This window comes from Trachypithecus francoisi, unplaced genomic scaffold, assembly GCF_009764315.1.
Source record: "Trachypithecus francoisi isolate TF-2019V2 unplaced genomic scaffold, Tfra_2.0 Lachesis_group19, whole genome shotgun sequence".
Classification (NCBI taxonomy): domain Eukaryota; kingdom Metazoa; phylum Chordata; class Mammalia; order Primates; family Cercopithecidae; genus Trachypithecus; species Trachypithecus francoisi.
Window position 1 is genome coordinate 9,947,020 of NW_022681464.1, and position 18,895 is coordinate 9,965,914.

At 45.0% G+C, this 18,895-nt stretch overlaps 1 protein-coding gene across 8 annotated transcripts in view; it reads right to left on the minus strand.

The window, feature by feature from the left end:
- Positions 1 to 3,872, minus strand: part of SLC14A1 (solute carrier family 14 member 1 (Kidd blood group)) — a 30,000-nt gene extending 26,128 nt beyond the window's left edge. For 6 of the 8 annotated variants that reach the window (XM_033177863.1, XM_033177859.1, XM_033177861.1 and 3 more), the window contains exons 1-3: positions 3,750 to 3,872; positions 3,007 to 3,070; positions 603 to 760 (exon numbers count right to left, since the gene is read on the minus strand). In XM_033177863.1, coding sequence (XP_033033754.1) covers positions 603 to 749 — 147 coding nt within the window. In that variant the 5' untranslated portion in view covers positions 750 to 760; positions 3,007 to 3,070; positions 3,750 to 3,872. The remainder of the gene's footprint in view (positions 1 to 602; positions 761 to 3,006; positions 3,071 to 3,749) is intronic. The other 2 variants (XM_033177864.1, XM_033177865.1) reach the window with 2 other exon arrangements.
- Between the last annotated feature and the right edge of the window lie 15,023 nt (positions 3,873 to 18,895).

The window sequence follows — 18,895 nt, forward strand, 5'->3', positions numbered from 1 at the left end:
CCTGAGCAGACAGTTGCTGCTATTTTGGAGTCCCCAGGAACCATTTATTCTGAACTGCTTAACCCTTCTGGAACCCCTAGGAGCCCTGACTACTTGCTCCAGAAGTCAGGAGTGAGCACCACTTAGGAGAAATCCATAACTTACAGTTGTAGTTTGCCCTAGAATTTTGCCATGCTAGAATATTTGCATTTCTTAGGGAACTTTAAGAGTCCACACATCCTAACTGGAAAGACAAGGCAAGGCTATGGAGCCAGGACCTTCTGCTGATATTCAAACATCTTAGCCCCAGTGAAGTAGGCCATTAATTTCAACTAAGAAGAAGGGGCAATAAATAAAAGGCACTCTAATAAAATAGACGCAGGGTACATGGAAAACTCCAGGTGACTTCTCCCCCAGCTTTTCCTTGGCTGTCAAAACTCGGCTCAATGGTCCAGTCTCTAAATCAAGGTGAGCACTGTCGGACTTTTTGGACCAAGATCCCTGTGCCTTTGACTCAGCTCACAGCCAAACCCAATTCCCAGGATCTGCCCAGAAAAGATACAGCAGACTTTGGAGCAGGCTCCCAGGCCCCCCGAGCCAGAGGCTGCACGAAGCAAGCGTACCTGTTCCTGTGACCCATCTGCCAGGGCCGAGTTTAGCCGGGTGATGCCTCTGTGCGCTGCTTCGCCAGCTTTAGCTCCAAAAGGGTCCTTCCAAACAGGACCATGACGGGCATCACCAGCGCCGCCAGTCAAAGACCGTCCATTCATCCTTATTTTTTCTCAATACATGACAAAGGGCAAAAATATGTGAATCAGCATGACGTGTGCCCTAGCTCTAACGACCACGCAAAAGGCAAGCTGAGCGGGGCTGGAGTGTGCCCAGTGGGTTCCTGGTGAGGGAAGATGTGACCCCCACACGGGAGACCTCTAACAGAGAAGGAGGACTTTGCTTTCACCGAAGTGCTCTCAGTGGGCGGAGACACAACCAGCTGACTATGGAAATTCAATGTTCATTTACTTTGCTTAAAAAAAAAAAAAAAAGGGAAGTCATCCTACACAGGGACCAATGACCAGATTTTGTTCTGCTGCGTGTCTCTGCTGTTGGATCTGAAGCCGCCTCTTCCAGAGGGGGAGGAGGGGGTTCATGTTCTGGCATGTTTGGGGGCAGATTGTGAGGGCTGCATCTTGAGGACCAACACCAAAGCAACAGGTTGTCCCACAGCAGGTTCCCCTGGCCTTGTTTATGAAATGTGAGAAGGATACATGATGTGGGCTCTGTTTTCTGTAGTAAGATAATAGCCACGCTTTGTATGCATTCACAAGCCTGCTTTAAGAGACTCTTAAATGGTGTTTTTTGTTGTTCTTTTTCTGTGCTACCACATCCAATTTATTTTATTTTATTTTATTTTCCTTTTTGCAGAGACAAAGTCTCATTGTATTGTCCAGGCTGGTTTTGAATTCATGGCCTGAAGCGATCCTCCCACCTCAGCCTCCCAAAGCACTGGGATTATAGGCATAAGTCATCATGCCAGGCCAAGAACTCTTAAATTTTGAACATCACTTTGTTAATAATAAACAGTTTTTAGTTGAATTCCACAAGTGTGGCAGCTTTTTATAAATATTCTTTTTCCTTTTTAAAACTTCCATTGCATCCAAGAATATCACTCTTTTTCCAGAAGTTCCAAAACAGTTGTGTGTGTGGTATTTCTCTCTTTCTCCCCCTGTTGTTTATTCTATTTTTACTTTCTTCTACTGACTTGGCCTGAAACCTGAAAACCTACCCTTTACCAGAGTGACTCGGAAAAATCCAGTTTTGGGAAATACTTCTGACATGTCTCAGGTAAAAATTGTGTATGTACATGCATGTGTGTGTATTTACCTATGGTGAACTAGCTGGCTAGTTCTGCACCACACTGATGTGCCTGCATGTTGCATTATGAATATTTTTATTTGATAAAGAACAAATGGTTAAGAAACCCAGTGGTAGGGATCTCATGTTATATAAAGCTAAAAACAAAGAAATAAGAAAGAATGAAGAATGAAAAAAGAGACAAGCAGGGGTTGTCACATTCTCTCAGTGTAGACGCCTTCGCCCTTCTGCCCCTGCCTGGCACCTGCCTTTCCCCTACCACCAATATCACACACCTTGGAGAACCCCTTCCTTGAGCTCCACATCAATATTTTCCTAGAACCAAGAGATAGGGAAATTTGAGAGCTAGATAGGATTTTAGAGACTACATAGTTCAAACCTTCATTTTATATAAGAGAAAACCGAGGTTCAGAGTGGGCACCATCCAGATTCACTCAGCACGTGGCAGGCAGAGTGGGTCTTACGGAATAAGTCAGCTCTGGTTCTCAATTTTTCAGTCGAGCCAGGCACATTAATGCCACCCAAGGTTCTGTTCAGGTCGACAAACAAATGAAGCAGCAGTTTCTGTGTGCTAGAGTATGCAGTGGGGGCTAGGACTCAGCGACGCGGTGGGCACAGACTGTCTTCACGGTCACTTTGAACTAATCTTGAGGTGGGGGTTGAACAACCACAAAGGGCTCTGCTATCCCCCGTTTCACTCTATGCTCGTGTCAGAAGCGGTTACTCTCTGACAAATGTCTCCCTGTGCCTCAAAGCTGACACATCCACAGCAAGGCTTGTGTATGCTGAAGTTAACATCCCAAGAATATCCCGGAAGCTGCACCTGAAGAGCTTTCCAGCAGAAGTCAAAAAGCACTTTTCATATCCCTGGTCACTAGTAAAATGAAGCAGTGCTTAGCATTTTTAATACAAGGCAATATCAAGATTTCAATTCAACTAATATCCTCTATTTTATTACACAAAATGAAATACATTCTATTGCCAGCACGTACTAGAAATTTGTGCAGTTGGAGAGACCTGAAGTCTTCAATTTTCCATGCTTCAGCTATTTTAAAAATATGAAGTATTGGATATGGATATAGAAGAAAACATTTAAACACGCATGCTCTAGCATAGTAAAGAGACTTTCAGCATTGACACTTATTTGGTACTTACTATAATCTTTATTTTATGTAGTTTTTGAATTTAAGTAGCAGGAGATGCCCAATTTTCTTTAAAGCTGTAATTGGAAACAAAGAAAATGCTGTCAGATATTCCTGTATCCTGATTAAAACTCTTCCCTCCTCAGAAAACACTACTCCCAGAAGTCTTGATTGCAGACACCAGAGAGGGCAGCTGCAAGGAAGCTGCCAAATTCGTGGCTTCGGTTGTGACTGACTCATTCTCCCGATGGGTTCACAAGAACATTCCCTTCAGCATGACAGCACATGCAGAGGAGTACATAAATCCATCACTGGAAAGGGCCATTCCCAGTGGCCCACTTTTTTCTTTTGAGTCGCATAGACACTTGTCTCAAACTTATTTCAAGAACACAGCCTGAATTATGATTTCAAGAACACAGCCTGAAACTCCTAATGGTGTTGATTAACTCAGACTCATTGAGCACATTGGGTGGACACTTCGCTGCAAACCTGCTTCCACATCAACAAGGTGCTACATGCACCTCGCTTCAGAAATCACGAATAAAGGCATGCCTTTGAGCTTCCAGGAAGAAGCCGTGGCTTTGGTAAATTGCTTTCTATTCTACCAGAACTCTGATTTTGCTGCTTCTCATCAATTCTAGTGATATAAAGCATTTTCTTCTAAAGAAAAAGAAAAAGAGCAAGACTTAGAACTGTGAAGACAAGCCCCAAATGATGAATAGTTGGAAATGAATAGAAATGAGGATGGGTACTTACACCACTCTAGCTGGCTTCCCGGCAGCAGAAGGCAGTGGCTGATAAAGATTTGCCTGGCTCCACAACAAGGGAGAGTGCTTCTCAGGAGATGGTGCTGAAGGGAGGCACCTAACAGTTATGTACCCAGAGCCCCGCTCTGCTCTGTGTGTTTGTAGGCTCGGCTTTCTCCTCCCACTTCAGGCATCAATGCCAAAGCAACACTAAGGAACTGGTCCCCTGGCTTCAGTCACTGATGTCCCTCTCTCTGTTCTTGACATGGTGCCAACTGCTTTGCCACTGTTTCCACAGCATTCCAAGGTCTTTGACCAGCAATAATCCTACAAAAATACATCTTTTTCTTCTGTTTCCTCTGGCCCCTACTCCTATTTTTGGAAATATTTACAACTGGAAAGGATCAACACAGTGTCAAACTAAAAACCATGGGGCAGGTTGCTGCTGTGTGGACTCGGAAGCTAAGCGACTGCTCCTGGGGTGAAATTTTCTTAGACTTGACACAACTTCCACACAGATGTAAGACTCCAGCAAGGGTCTGAGGGGCTGTTGGGAGGGTGGGGAAGACAAGGTACATGCAAGTTGTTTTCTGAAGTCAGCTGCCCTTTTTCGCAGTGAGGATAAAACAAAAATGTCTGTGTTTCCCTGGAATATCCCTCTTCCCAGGTGAGAATTCTTGGACATACTCTGCTGCCTCTTTAAAAGTCGGGAGGCAAACATTCCATAGCAGGGAAATCTAAAACTGAATTAAAATATCTCCTCCTTATCCCTTCTTTTTAAATTTCAATTTTGTGGCTTGTTCTGTTATAGCAAAAATCTAACTCATATGTACTTTTATGAGCACAGAATTTAAAATGTATGTATATATGTATAATCCCGCAACCAGTCATGCAGATGTCATAGGTCTTCTTTCGTCTGGGTCTCCCGCCTGCTTGGATGTGTAGATAATACTTATCAGCCTTCGGCAAGGTGGCCCGTGGCTGGGAGCTCTCTGGCTCCACCCGCTGGACACCCGCCAGACCGCAGGGTTCTTGTCTGCTTGGGACATCCGTCCTCCAAGTGCCTCCTGAGCAGCTCAGGCAGAGTGTGTATAGGTCTAGGTTTATAATAAGAGTTTTGAGGTTCAGGCAGTTCTCCTTCCAACATTTTTTCCTTGGTAAAATAAGGAGAAAATAAGCTCCTAGGGTTTCCCTGAAGGAGAAAAATGAATCACCAGGAGACAGTGTGAGTGGCCTGTTTTGGGAATGAAAGGAATATACTAGTGTCTCCATGACTTCCTTATGTGAATGGGCCACTGTCCCTGATAGAGATAATCATGATAATGATAGTAATGAGAATCATAACTGCCACAAATGGGTGAGCATTCGCAAAAATCCTGTATTATACTATTGTCCCCATTTTGTAGATGAGCAAACTGAGGCTCAGAGTTTAAATAACTTGCTCAAAGTCTGACTCAAATTTTATACTTTTTTTTCAAATTTTGTACTTTTAACCACTCTAGTGCTGTCCAATATTTCCAACTTCTGCCTGGATGTTTGCTTTTCATTAATTCCTTTACTCAACTTGGCCATGATGCATATTTATGAACCTCATCCTGAAGCTGCCTCCACATGACACCCATGCAGCCTTCTGCCTCAGTGGCACTGGTCAGGGCTGAGGGTGTGTAGTGAGTCTCAGGTCTTCTTGGAAAAAACACCTCCTTCTGTACCCACCCACCCTCCCTGGCCTTTTTCCTGGTCCTTGTAAAGCCACACCTTAAGCGGGGGTCATGAAATATAGCCTTGCCATATTGTATGCACAAGGCAGCGCAAGTCACATGGAATTCCAAGTCAGATAAACCTGAGTTTGAATACTGGCTTTTCTCTGTCAAGCTGTATGACCTTAGGCATGTTACTCACTGTTTCTGAGCCTCAAATTCCTCAGTGTAAATTGGGGTAACTTTACTTCCTTTATAATGTTGTGATGAGGGATGACATCTTTAAAGCACCATGCTGAACATGTAGAGGTGCCACCATTCTGATGTCTGCCACTCTCAGTCAGCACTGGTTTTCCTTGGGGATTTCCAAATGGAACCTTCCTCCTGGCTTGAATAAGGGGACACGCTGCTCTCTGCTTTGATATCAGAAGGGGTGCAGTTATGAGTACAGAGGAAACCATTCACTTCATTCAAGAACGGTGAACTAGGTAACTTTCTGATGCAAGGCTTGCCAAATTCTCATACTGCAGGATCCTGAGATGCCAGGGTCTGGTGCCACCCTGTTGCTGTAGACAACTGAGTACTCATTGCATGCATATATGTGTTCTCGGTGCTTTTAAGCAGCCTAATTTTTCATACAATGACCTTTTCCCTGTTCTTTCTACAGCAGCTCCTTTATTATTTCCAGAGAGTCATTTGCTGAGTGTTTATGCCCTAACATAAACCAACACCTTTTTTTGGTCTTTCATCTTCTCTTTGGGTGCCCCTCTCTGTTCCCATACCAAGTGAATGCACCTTCCATCTCGCTGCCTGGAACAATCACAAATGAACATACATAAAGCTGCTCTCCTCTACGACTTTCTCCTTGGAGTTTCTGCCCCTAGGATGTTTTCTCTCTCCTCCCCCTCCCATGCTCTGCCCAAATCTATTTGGATTTCCCAGTGGGCTTCTGTGCACTTAAAGCAGTTTTCATCTCTATTCCTCACTGGGCATGAAATCATGCCCCCCAGCTCTGCAACAGGTCTGGTACTGTCTTTTATTTTATTTTTTTGAATATACCTTACGATGCACAGTCCCATCTGAGCCAGAAAGTACGGGATGTTGAAGTCAGGATCCAGTAGCTCTCTTTATTCATAACGGACCTCTCTCTTTCCAGAAAGATTTTGAGGCAGTTCATCAAATATACGTAAGAGGACATAAGGACTAGGTGACAAAATGGAGAAAGGAGAATGCAACTATGGATAAAACACAATTTTCATATTTTTTTCTACAATACCTTCCATTCGTAGGTATTTCTAAATTTGTGTTGTTTTAATCTGAAATTATAGCACTGTTTCACTTGATTGCTGCTTGATACTGATCTACGCATAGGCAGTTTAACATTACAAATAATTGGCACCTCAAGAGTATGTAATTAGGTAGTGCCCACACTGAGGAATTCTACAAGACATTCTCATGCTTTTATGTCCCCTCACCCCCCACCAAGGAGAGTGGCAAGGACTGCAAGTGTGGAACAGGATGTTCCTTTGCAGTGTGTTCTGAGCCCACTGACTTCTTTGGTTTGGTAAACAGTCAGACAAAAAGGCGCCAGACGAGAGCCAAAACTTCCAGAATGACACTTGGAGGGGACGTTTTGTGGTAGGCATTCCCTAGAGTGAAGCCAAGGGCCAAGCCAGCGCAGAGTGCAAATGTCTCACTCAAACCTCCACCGCCTGCCGTTGCTCGGGGAACACAATGATGGGTGATGAAAGGAGGCACTGAGGTCCCTAAGTTTTTAGCTCCCTTTAAATGCAGTCCTGAAATTATTCCATCCATTTTAGGAGTAAAAGGGGATCAATAGCTTGGAGCATCCAAAGATGTTGTTCCTCCTTCACAAAGCAGAGGGTCCAGGTAGTCTCCATCCCTACCTACAACTTTCATCAGATGCCCACCTGTCACCTTTCCAGCTTTTAAATTAAAATCATACCAGTGTAAGGCTCATAATGTTGTCTCTGGTGTCATGGGCCAATGTGTAAGAGTGTGCAGGTTGTGCACTGCACAAATGCATCACGCCTAAGGGGGTCACCATTAGTGTCCTAGACATTTATGTGTTTATTGCAACAAAGTTCTTACAGATGGCACTAAAATGTCTTGAGAAAAAGGGTGCTAGTGTGTCTGTGCAAGGAGCCATATTGTCTAGCAATACCTTTAGCTTTTAAAAATTTTCATTTTTTTTTTTTTTTTTTTTTTTGAACACTGAGAAGCTAGCTTTTGTTTCTTCTTCTTCTTTTTTTGTTTTAAAGATAGAGTCTTGCTCTGTTGCCCAGGCTGGAGTGCAGTGGTGTAATCTTAGCTCACTGCAAACTCCACCTCCCAGGTTCAAGGGATTCTCCTGCCTCAGCCTCCCGAGTAGCTGAGATTATAGGCATGCACCACCATGCCCGGCTAATTTTGTATTTTTAGTAGAGACAGGGTTTCACCATGTTGGCCAGGCTGGTCTCAAACTCCTGACCTCAAGTGATCCGTCCGCCTCAGCCTCCCAAAGTGCTGGGATTACAGGCATGAGCCACCACTCCTGGCAGGAAGAAAGGCTTCCCTGACCAGGAATCAAACCAGGGCCATGGTGGTGAGCGTGCCAAATCCCATCCACTAAACTACGTGGGGCATCATCCACCCTCCCAGGCTTGCGCCTTTTGCTTCTTCAAGATTAACAAAAAAGTCATTTCCCAATGAGGAACAATAGGGAAACAGGTAGGAGAATCTTTTCAATCTTTTTAGGCTCAGATGAGAAAGAGAGTAAAGTGTTGGGAAAAATGAGGGGTGGGGACTGGCATGGCCGCATTTCCTTAGGCCCTCAGCTGAGGGTAAACCACACGGATCGGATTGTTCTCTCACTGTGAAAGATACGGGGAAGCTGGCCGCAAGCTCAGGAAGTTGAGCTCGGTGTGATAATTGGGCCAGGAAGAGGAGGTGGGATGGCCTGGCATCACCATTGCGAATGGGACTCGCTGGGCACCCAGATCGATCTCCTACCTTTTTGTCTGAAGATGTACCAAACCAAAACACCAGTGGGCTCAAAACACACTGCACAGGAATGTTCTGTTCCAGACTTGCAGTCCTTGCCATTCTCTTTGTTGAGGGTGAGGGGACAGAGAAGCTTGAGAATGACTTGTAGAATTCCTGAGTGTGGGTGCTTTCCAATTACATACCCTTGAGGTGAAAATTGTGTGTAACATTAAACTGCCCATGCGTAGATCAGGATCTGAGTTACCCACCAGGGGCCTGGCTGGGATGGGGCAGGTGTGTTAAAGTGTATCTGCTCTCTGCAACTGGGGAGGTGGCAGCTGGCTCAGGCCCCTTCCTCATCATTTGTCTCAACTGGAGACTGAGTATCTGCCAGCTGCACAGTTTTGTCTGCTCAGCGTGATTTAATGACTTTTGGGGGTTGTTAGGAATCCTCCCCGTTACTGTTTCCCTGTCTTACACCAATTGGTGGCCAAGAGCTGGAGAGTGATTCAAAGTCCCTTGGCCCTGACACCTCCTCCCATTCCCCTGGCCTCTACTTTATTTTCTCTTGGTATCACTGAGGCTGGGATGTGGGGCAAAGGCAGAAGAAATGTAAGGGCAAACTGGGCAAACTATTCAATGACCTGTCCCATCAGTTGACTTGAAACTAGACCACACTGCATCCTCAACTTCTTGAGCTGGTAAACTGAAGTATTATGATTTAACTGAGCACAGCCTTAGCAACTGTAATAGCATTGGCCTAAGAAATGTAGTTTGTAGGGATGCTACAGACATAGAGGGGAAAATCTGTAGCTCTAACATGGTATCCTGTTGTTAAAGAATAAACCTGACTCCAAGTTTTCTTGAAAAGCAAAATTAAAACCCAGTAGTGAAGACTTTATTTATTTATTTTGGATGCGACATCTCTTATTAGTACTTAAAAAAAAAATCAGCTAGGCATTACAGCACCATTATCCTTTCTGTATAGCATTGGAAAAATACAACATTTTCCATTTCTCATTCAAAATTCAGATGAATAAATGATGATAGAACTAAAAGCAGGGTTCCTGATTAATCACAAACCCCTGCTTTTAAACAAAAGATGGCAACTCTGAACACTGTTGTAACTCTTAGTTGGAGAAGTGTTTGCATTGACTTTGTTTCTGTTACTGCTACTGCAAGAAGCCAGGTTTTAATTCAGCTTCTTGGGACCAGTGGAGCCTTCTCCCAACTGAGGTGTCAATTCTGGGTCCTGGAGAAATAGCAATGTGGGAAGCAGTAGGGCATAGACAGAGAGACAGGTTTCCCATTGTTTATCCATTTTCCCTACTTGCCGTCTTTTTCTCACTCAGCTGAGGTTGCTGATTATTTTCTCCCAACACCTGGACCAAGGGACATGTTTAAATTGCGGGCTAATATTTAGTTTTGTCCTGTGGCCCATTGTGGCTGAGATGTGCTGATGTGAGTGAAGTCAAAGAGTTTATTCCTGGGTAGGTCACTTAGCTCTCTAGCCCCCAGCAGCATGACACACTGGCACATCAGCCAGCCAGTCCCAAAGTGTCAGTGGACGTCTGAAAGCAGGCCAGGGGAGCAAGGATGGGTGAGGAAATGTCCTTCCTGCACACAGAAGAGTACCTAAGGCATGGTTCAGGAGAGGTCATCTTTGAAGACAAGTGTTTGTGATCTCATAATCAAACCCACATCAACATGGACAATGAATTAAACATTGCTGAGTGAGATAGAAAATTCCAGGCAGAAACTTAAACACACATCGTGATATGATGTGTAAAACAATATCCCTGTGTGGACTTCTAATGCCCAACGTCACTTAGCATTTTGGCTCCTTCTGACTCACATTTTTATAAAACCTGGGGTCAAAAGAACCTCCGTGAGACTTGACTGCCATGTAAGTCTCACAACCAATTGCTCAATAGCTTTATTTTTATTTTTATTTTTTTGCAATCAAGGGGTCTTGCTAGGTTGCCCAGGCTAATCTTGAACTCCTGGCCTCAAGCAACTCTCCCACCTCAGCCTCCAAAATTGCTGGGATTATGGGCGAGGACCACACTTGGTCCTCAATAGCTTTTTATCCTCAATGTTTAAAAAGGAGAAATTCATGTGACTCACGCCTATAATCCCAGCACTTTGGGAGGCCAAGGCGGGTGGATCACAAGGTCAGGAGATCGAGACCATCCTGGCTAACGTGGTGAAACCCCATCTCTACTAAAAATACAAAAAAATTAGCCAGGTGTAGTAGCAGGCACCTGTAGTCTCAGCTACTCGGGAGGCTGAGGCAGGAGAATGGCATGAACCTGGGAGGCGGAGGTTGCAGTGAGTCGAGATCCCACCACTGCACTCCAGCCTGGGTGACAGAGCAAGACTCCATCTCAAAAAAAAAAAGGAGAAATTCACTTTAAATTAACATGTGTGACAGTCGTGAAGGATGAAGAGTTACCCAGGGGCATCCCAGTGGTCGGTCAGTGTAGTACCCAGAGCTTTGTTCTGTTTATCTGAGATTTCTCTTTGAGGAGATGGTAGGGCCTCTGACCTTTCCTCTTGATTATGGCAAGAGATGGTGTATTATGGTCGCTAGAGTAGTCTGAAGCATTTTTTTTTTTTTTTTTGCTTCAAACAGATTGTTCCATTTATTTCTCTACTTGGTGTATTCCATCCTATTATTTAAAAATCATCCTAATCAGAAAACCTTACAATATGGCTTCCTCATGGAGGCCATTCACTTTTGTACTCCTTACTTCGGTAGATTCACACTGGGTAAAGACATCTCTCCTGTTACCATCCCTTTCCTGAATCCCAGTATGACACCCGTTTCCTACTCAACTTGGCTTCTGAACTTTCTTGTCCATTAGAGCTACACCACCTTTCTCATTCCCTCCATTCACTCATCCATCCATTGTGTAAGAGATGCCAAGCACAGGAGGACTCCTAAATGAAGAAGTGTTGCTCTTGATGTTAAGGATTTTAGTTTGGTGAAATTCTCTTTTGGAATCTTCTCCTCAGCTCCTAAATGTGTGTTGCCTCCAGTGTTGGCTTGGATTCTCGGCTCCTTATGTATTTTCCCCTGGCAAATTTCTGCATCCTACTTTCTTTACCATTCTGCTTCATCTCGCTACAGCATGTTATGTTCAGCCAGTTTATTGGAAAGAGTCCTGGAGAAGGAATGGAGAGATACTAGTTCTGACAAGGTTGCCATTTCATTTATTGGCTTCTCAATTGCTCACTTCTTAGGAGAAGAGTTGGGCTAACTCAGTGATTCTTAGGCTTGTCTGAACATTGGAACTATCTGGAGAGCTGTAAAAATTGTGGATAGAGCATCTCTCCCCTAGGAGTCTATTGTAATGAGTTTGGGGTGTGGGGGGTTTTAAATTGTTCTTGGTGATTCTAATATGCAGGCAAGGTTGAGAACCACTATGTTGAATCTACTTAACCCTAATTCCCCACTCTCCAAAACAAGGAATAGCTTCACAGTGGGATCAGATAGATTTTGGAGTGTAATAGACCAGGTTCATTTTCCAGCCAGCAATAACACCTCAGGGAAAATCACTTCACCTTTTTGAACCTAATTCCACTATGAAATTAATGAAGATTAATAATACCTACCTTCCAAATGTAAGTATCAAACAAGATCATAGAACAGGTCAGACATTCAAGCAAAAGTTATTATTATTATTATTTCTCCTAAAACAGTTCCTGTATCTGACTTCACGATTTCCTTCAATGGTGTTACCATTATCTCAGTTCCTGGGCTCAACAACTGCTTGCTGAGTGAGCACTAGATGGTGGAGCCAGTCATCCTCCCTTGGGAAGGAGAAGTGCAGGTTAAATTTCACTCACTTTGGTGAATGTTTTCAGGTCTTGCCACTCAGAGTGTGGTCCCCGGATTGGCAGCATTGACATCCCCTGGAACTTGTTTAGAAATGAGACATCTCAGCTCCACCCAGACCTTCAGAATCAGAATTTGTATTCAGTAGGTCCCCAGGGGATTTGCGTGCACGTTACTCTTTGGAAAGCACTGCTCTAAAGCATCCCTGTCCTTGAGACTTAGGTGACAAGGCATGAATTCAGCCCCTGGAGTGGGGACAGTTTACAAATTCCAATGTCTTGTTTGGAGATGCCATGGTGAGTCCAAGTGAGTCATGGTGGCATTCCAGCTGGCAGCAGGGAGGGTGCTGTTGCATGCTGGGCCACACCAAAGAAGGCAACACTCTAGGCCAAGCCTTGTCATCCCATTAAACTCCATCAAGTCTCCATCAGGTCCTGCCTTCTGCGTGGTGCTGGTTGCTTCACATAGGTTTGGTGGGCGCCTTGAGGCCATCAGTTATCATGAGAGATCATCACATGTCATGGGAGGGTGATGCTGTCACACACAGGGGCAGGACTTCCTCCAGCCCTCGGAGCCTGGCAGCACTTCCAGTGGTCTAGCCAGAGGCCTCTGCATCCTGCCCACCCACAGGACTGACACCCATCACATTGCAGGAGCAATCCCCATCCCAGGGTCTCAGGGAACTTCTTGAAGCATTTTCTTGGTGGGCCCCATGCCCTGGTTTTTCCACCTTGGATTCCTTGACCTTTGTAAATTCCAGGGCCCTGCAATAATTCTCTCCCATGCCACCCCAGTATACATAAAACGTCTTTGTCCAAAAGGCCAAAACATAAAACACCGTGTGGAACTATCCTTTCTATAATGTATATTATAACAATAGACATATTGAAGGCAATTTTCTAAATGACACTGCCATCCCATCCGCTAGCCTTCCTACCCCAGGACAAGAGTGGGTAAGCATCTTCCATTATGACTCCCTGTTGGAGGAAAGGTCAAACTTCAGGCCACAGCCATTGGCATGCATCTCCCAAAATATTTCTCTTTCCTCTCACCATAATTACAGGATTTTGCAAGAGTTTGCTTTATAGAGCTTCCGCACTCACTGGCTAGCTTCCTGAGGGGCAGAGTCTGGGATGGTCTTGTTTACTACTGGAGCCTCAGGTTCAGTGTCTGGCTCATGGAGATTCACAATAGTTATTTGTTGAGTATATGGATGAATAAATGGGTGAACGACTCTGACACTTTTGAAGACTAGGATGAGTTCCTGTAAGGTCCTGAGATAGGGTGTGTGTGTCTCTAGGTTGGCAGGGAAGTTGGGGTAGAATTCCTCTAAATATAGCCCTCAGATCAGGGCTCCAGAATGATGACTGGGACAGGTAGCCCAGGGTCAATGCCCTTGCTACTGGGGACACACATGGATCTTAAAGCTCCTGTGGCTGGTGAATCAGTCTTATGCATGAAGCTCTCAAGATGCCAGCCTTGCAGATCTGCCCCGAGGGGAGAGGCTTTTGCTTGCTTCTAGGACTGCCCTGAACCTGGGGGGTGTCAAGCCTCAGCTCTAAGTGCATAGATTGGCCAGTTCCGGGGACACCGGAGGCATTCTGAGGATGGCAAGCAGGAAGGAAGCCTGTATCTTCAAGGCCTCTTTGGTAGAGATCATTGTGGATGACACAGGACAATCCCAATCCCAGCTGCCAAACCCAGGGGTCTGAGGTCCCTAAGGATCAGGTGCGGAATGGGACCGGTCCTCCTTTACATTGTGGTCACAAGCTGTAAATTCATGATCCCTTGGTTGGCCAGTTCACCACCTTCCTACTCTCCAAACTCAGCACCTTCTCTCAGGCTGCAGGCCATGCCCTTCCAATTAACTGTCATTTGTTCACCCCTAGTTTCTCATCCTGCTGAGTATCTGGGTAAGTCCTCAGGACTCCAGGGAATGGTGTGAAGTGTGAGATAGTTCTCGCACCTCGGGCAGCAATAAGACACAGGGAGCATCAGTGAAAGTCAAGGCTGCATAAGATCACTGGTGACCTTGGGGCAGAATAATGCTTCTTCCTTAGCACACAAGGGGTTTGTAATATCATTAGCTAAAAGGGAATCCATTATGTGGTCTTCCAGGGAGGGACAGGATGACCGTCAAGTTCAATCAAGAACTGCCAGATTTTAAGTCTCCCCTAAATGATACTATGTGACATGCAATTAAGTGCTAAATTGTGGGCAGACACGATTTAGGATTAAGAGAGTTTGGGTAATATCAGTAGAGTCTAAGCAGAAGGAACTTTACTAAAGAGATCAGCCTAATAAGGCCCTTAATATTTGAGTAGCATTTAGCGAAGGCAGGAAAAGAGAGAAAAGCCTTCAGGGGAGAGACTTGAGGAAGAGCCAAGAGAAGCATGGCTTGTTTTGGAGGCTGTAAACAGACTGTGATCAGACTAGAAGGTGTGTGCTGTCAGTCATGGCCTACAAATCTAGCCCCCACTTATGTCCACAAGAAAAGCACTGCTCCTTTTTGTTTGCATAAGGCATCAGAACTGATAGCATCTTCTGACATTCCCTTCCTCATGTTGTATGACATAATGACCAGGCATGGAGCCCCTACTGCCCCTACCAAAGGACTCAGCATCAAATAAAGTACAGGTAAGAAAAATACTACATTATCAAAGACAAGATGCAACTATGAACCCCTATGCCATTTAAAATAGCAAAATTATGCTCTATGTTCTATAATATGAGCCATATGAACTAGAATGCATTGGGGTTTCCTATATAAAGTAGGAGTCAAATAATAACTATAACAACATTCTATGTTATAACATTCAATATAAAACATGTTATATATAACTACATAACATTCTAATAACTATATAACAGTCAAGTAATAACTACAATAAACCGTAAGCAAACATTAAACACAGAGCAGTCTGATTTTTCTCCTTAACATGGGAGAAATAAGCACCATTTCCCTGCTCTCTATTTTCCATGCATTTCTATGATTCTCTGTAATGATGGAAGGTTTCAAACACTTTCTGCTGGTCTAAAACCTCTCTTGGCCAGACATGGTAGCTCACGTCTGTAATCCCAGTGCTTTGGGAGACTGAGACAGGTGGATCACCTGAGGTCCGGAGTTTGAGACCAGCCTGGCCAACATGGTGAAACCCCATCTCTACTAAAAATACCAAAATTAGCCAGGCATGGTGGTGGGCACCTGTAATCCCAGCTACTCAGGGGGCTGACGCAGGAGAATTGCTTGAACCTAGGAAGTGGAGGTTGCAGTGAGCCGAGATTGTGCCATTGCATTCCAGCCTGGGCAATAGAGTGAGACTCCATCTCAAAATAAATAAATGAAAATAAAACCTCCCTGAATGCGGCAGATGCTTGATAACTGTAGCTCCAAAGTTCTGCCTGATTTCAGATCAAATAAAGTATACCAACAAATAAGAAGTGGTGGTTGCCACTTTAAGAAAGTTATGAAAACCTGCCAAGTCATTAGGATTTTTTAAAAAGTTCTTTACAACTTGGGGCTTCTCTGAAAACAAGGGTGTTGGAACAAGTTCTCTGAGGCTTTGCCACCACTACCCTCTCCAGCTAGAGGGGAGGGGGTGTTCCTTACAGAACTGCTAACAAGACAGTTTTCCTGCCAAGCAAGCTGATGCTGGAGACTTACTGGAAGAGAGATTATGACGTTGGAACATGATATGTGGGAATTATGAAGCCCAAAGGAAAGATGAGGTCTTCCTGATCATTGACTGGGTTTGCAGAGTGTCAAAAACCAGACGAACAGAGATAGCTCTGAAGTAATTGGAGATTAGGAGGGATTGAAGTTCTGTGGACAGAACAGTGTGAGGATGAAAGCAGCACTTAGGGAGCTTATCTGGGAGCCGTCCATGGGGTGGCCTGAGGGCCAGTGCCAGGGAGCCTCACTGTGAGCTCTCCTGAAGCAGGACAGTACTGAGAGGAAAGGGCTGAAAATATTTCTTTTTCCTCATTCTGGAGGAAAAAGAAATACCTTAGGCATGGGGTGATGGAAGGGTGAATCAAAAATGGCATCAGGTGTTGGCAGGGAAGTGGAGTTGCCAAATGTTACCCACACTGCTAGTAGAAATGTACATTGATACGGTCACTTTGAAACTGCTGCCACTTGCTAGGCATGGTGGCTTATCCCAGCACTTTGGGAGGCTGAGGCAGGCGCATCACCTGAGGTCAGGTGTTTGAGACCAGCCCAGCCAACATGGTGAAACTCTGTCTCTACTAAAAATAAAAGAAAAAGTAGCCAGGTGTGGTGGTGGGTGCCTGTAATCCCAGCTACCTGGGAGGCAGAGGCGGGACAGTCACTTGAACCAGGGAGGTGGAGGTTGCAGTAAGCCAATATCATGCCAGTGAACTCCAGCCTGGGTGACAGAGTGAGACTCCATCTCAAAAAAAAGAAACAAACAAAAAAAGCTGCTGGCAGCATCTATGAGAGCAGATATGCATACTCCACGGCCCTGCGGTTCCTTCTTGGGACTCTACACAAAAGAAATGCATATGTATAGTCACAAGAAAAGACATGCACCATCAAGTTCAATACAGCAGGACTTCTCATAATCCCCAAAGGGAAACAATCTGATTGCCATCAGCAGTAGATTGGGTAAGTAATACTGTACTTGCACAGCAAGAGAATGGGTGGGTTACACCTCCATGCAATGGTATGAGTGAATCTCACAATGTTGACCAAAAGAAGCCATACATGGAAGAGAACAGACTGTATAATGTCATTTATACAAAGTTCAAAAACAGACAGAAGTCAGGCCATTGGTCACCCCTGTAAGAGGGCCCTGGGGGACTTCTGGGATGCTGATAATGTTCTGCTGCTTGATCTGGTGCTTGTTACCTGAGTGTGTCCATTCATGAAGGTTCATCAAGCTGTTTACTTGTGATGTGTGTACTTTAAATCTATCATGCTTTAATAACAATGTTAAAATGAAAATAGGAAGTGGAGCAAAGGGAGTCCATTCTGTGGCAAAGTCTGAGATGTCTGGGCAGACAGGTGGACATGGCCAGGATGCAGTTAGAGATGTGGGACTCTGGTCTGGGCAAGAATCCAGGGCTGGAGACACTGAATTTGGGGATCGTTTACACAGAAGTGACAAGGAAGGTGAGAGCATGGGCATAGGGGAGCAGTTAGAACCAGCTAGAAGCAGTTGGAGCCAGCTAGAAGCAACTAGATCCAGTTAGCTGTTAAAGGCAGGAGGATGAGGAGTGCACAGAGCTGTTCATCAGGGACATGTTCAGCATTTTCCCCCAGTAGGTCCCTGCGCTTTGTTCTGCCAGCTATGATTTCTGTCCTTTAGGACTTCCGTTTTAATGGGGTCGGGCAGATGCTTCGTCATTGTTTCATGTGGCATCATCTTTTACAAGCTGAGGAAACAGGGTTGGCGAGGTGAGCTGTCCAGGGCTGGTGAGACGCGGAGTGATGGAAACTGTTCAGCCTCCCACACACTTCATGGTATGCGGTGCCTCTGACCCTGCAGCTCTCAACAGCAGAGGGCAGACCCTGGGCAGGTCAGCTGGCCTCACAGAAGGGCCCTGAAGCTCAGCCAAGGGGCTGGTGAGCAACATGCTGCTCTGCACTACTGCCTGGAGTACAGGACCTCTCGGGATAAAGGAGGAATGTGTTGGAATCCACGTGCACACACAGCAGTGACACAGGCTTGTTTTCCCACTGCCTCGTGTGGGCTGCTGGGCTTGTGCTTTTCCTGTAAGCACATCAGGCTAGGAGGTCAGGGTGCCATTCCAAACTCCTGTGTACTGCTGGGGGCCAGGGTGATGTGTCAATAGCAGAGCCAGTACATTTTCTGTCATAGAAAATCCCAGGGCTGTGGGGACTACCAAACACACCCACATGAAACATCAAGACAGAAGAAATGCAGAAGAAAAACTACACTCAAGATCTCACATACGCGTGCAAAGTCTTCTCAACCAGCACACATGGAGGGGTAGGAGGGGTGAAGTAGCAGGTTGGGGCCGGTGAGAGATGCCCTTCATCAAGCTCCTCTACCTGTTTTCAGGACCCTCCCTATGTAATGGGGCATTACTTCGCCCCTCCATCCTTAACTCTCATTACTCCTCAATGGGATGTTGCATGAGGATGTCAGTTCCTTCACAGGGGAAGTGCCCCGGGACAAATTGTCCTTATTCCCATCCCAGGTCTTTGCCTGTGCTGTTCTTTCTAGGAAGATGCACTGGGAGCCAAATGGATTGAGATCCTGGTTTGGGGGCTTCTGAGTATCATAATATGTAGATTTGGGACAAGTCCTGGTACCTCTCTCTTTTCTTTAAAAGGGGGACGACCCTCTCAGTGGTATCAGTGAGATGGCATACGTGAAGTCCTTATTAGAGAGACCAGTATAGAGTTGGCAGGCAATCACAGTTGTTCTCCACCTCACTTGCCTTATCCCTTGCTTGGAATGTCCTCATAGTTGAAGTCATCTTGTTCTCCAGACATCTCTAGTTGTTTTGAAACTGACCCAGCCATCACATAGATGTTATTTTTTAATTTTTATTTTTTGGATAAACAGAAATGGACCCTTGTCTTAAAAATTGAAACTTACATTTGTTTTATCTGAGTTCCTTTTTTAGGAAATGACCTTCAGG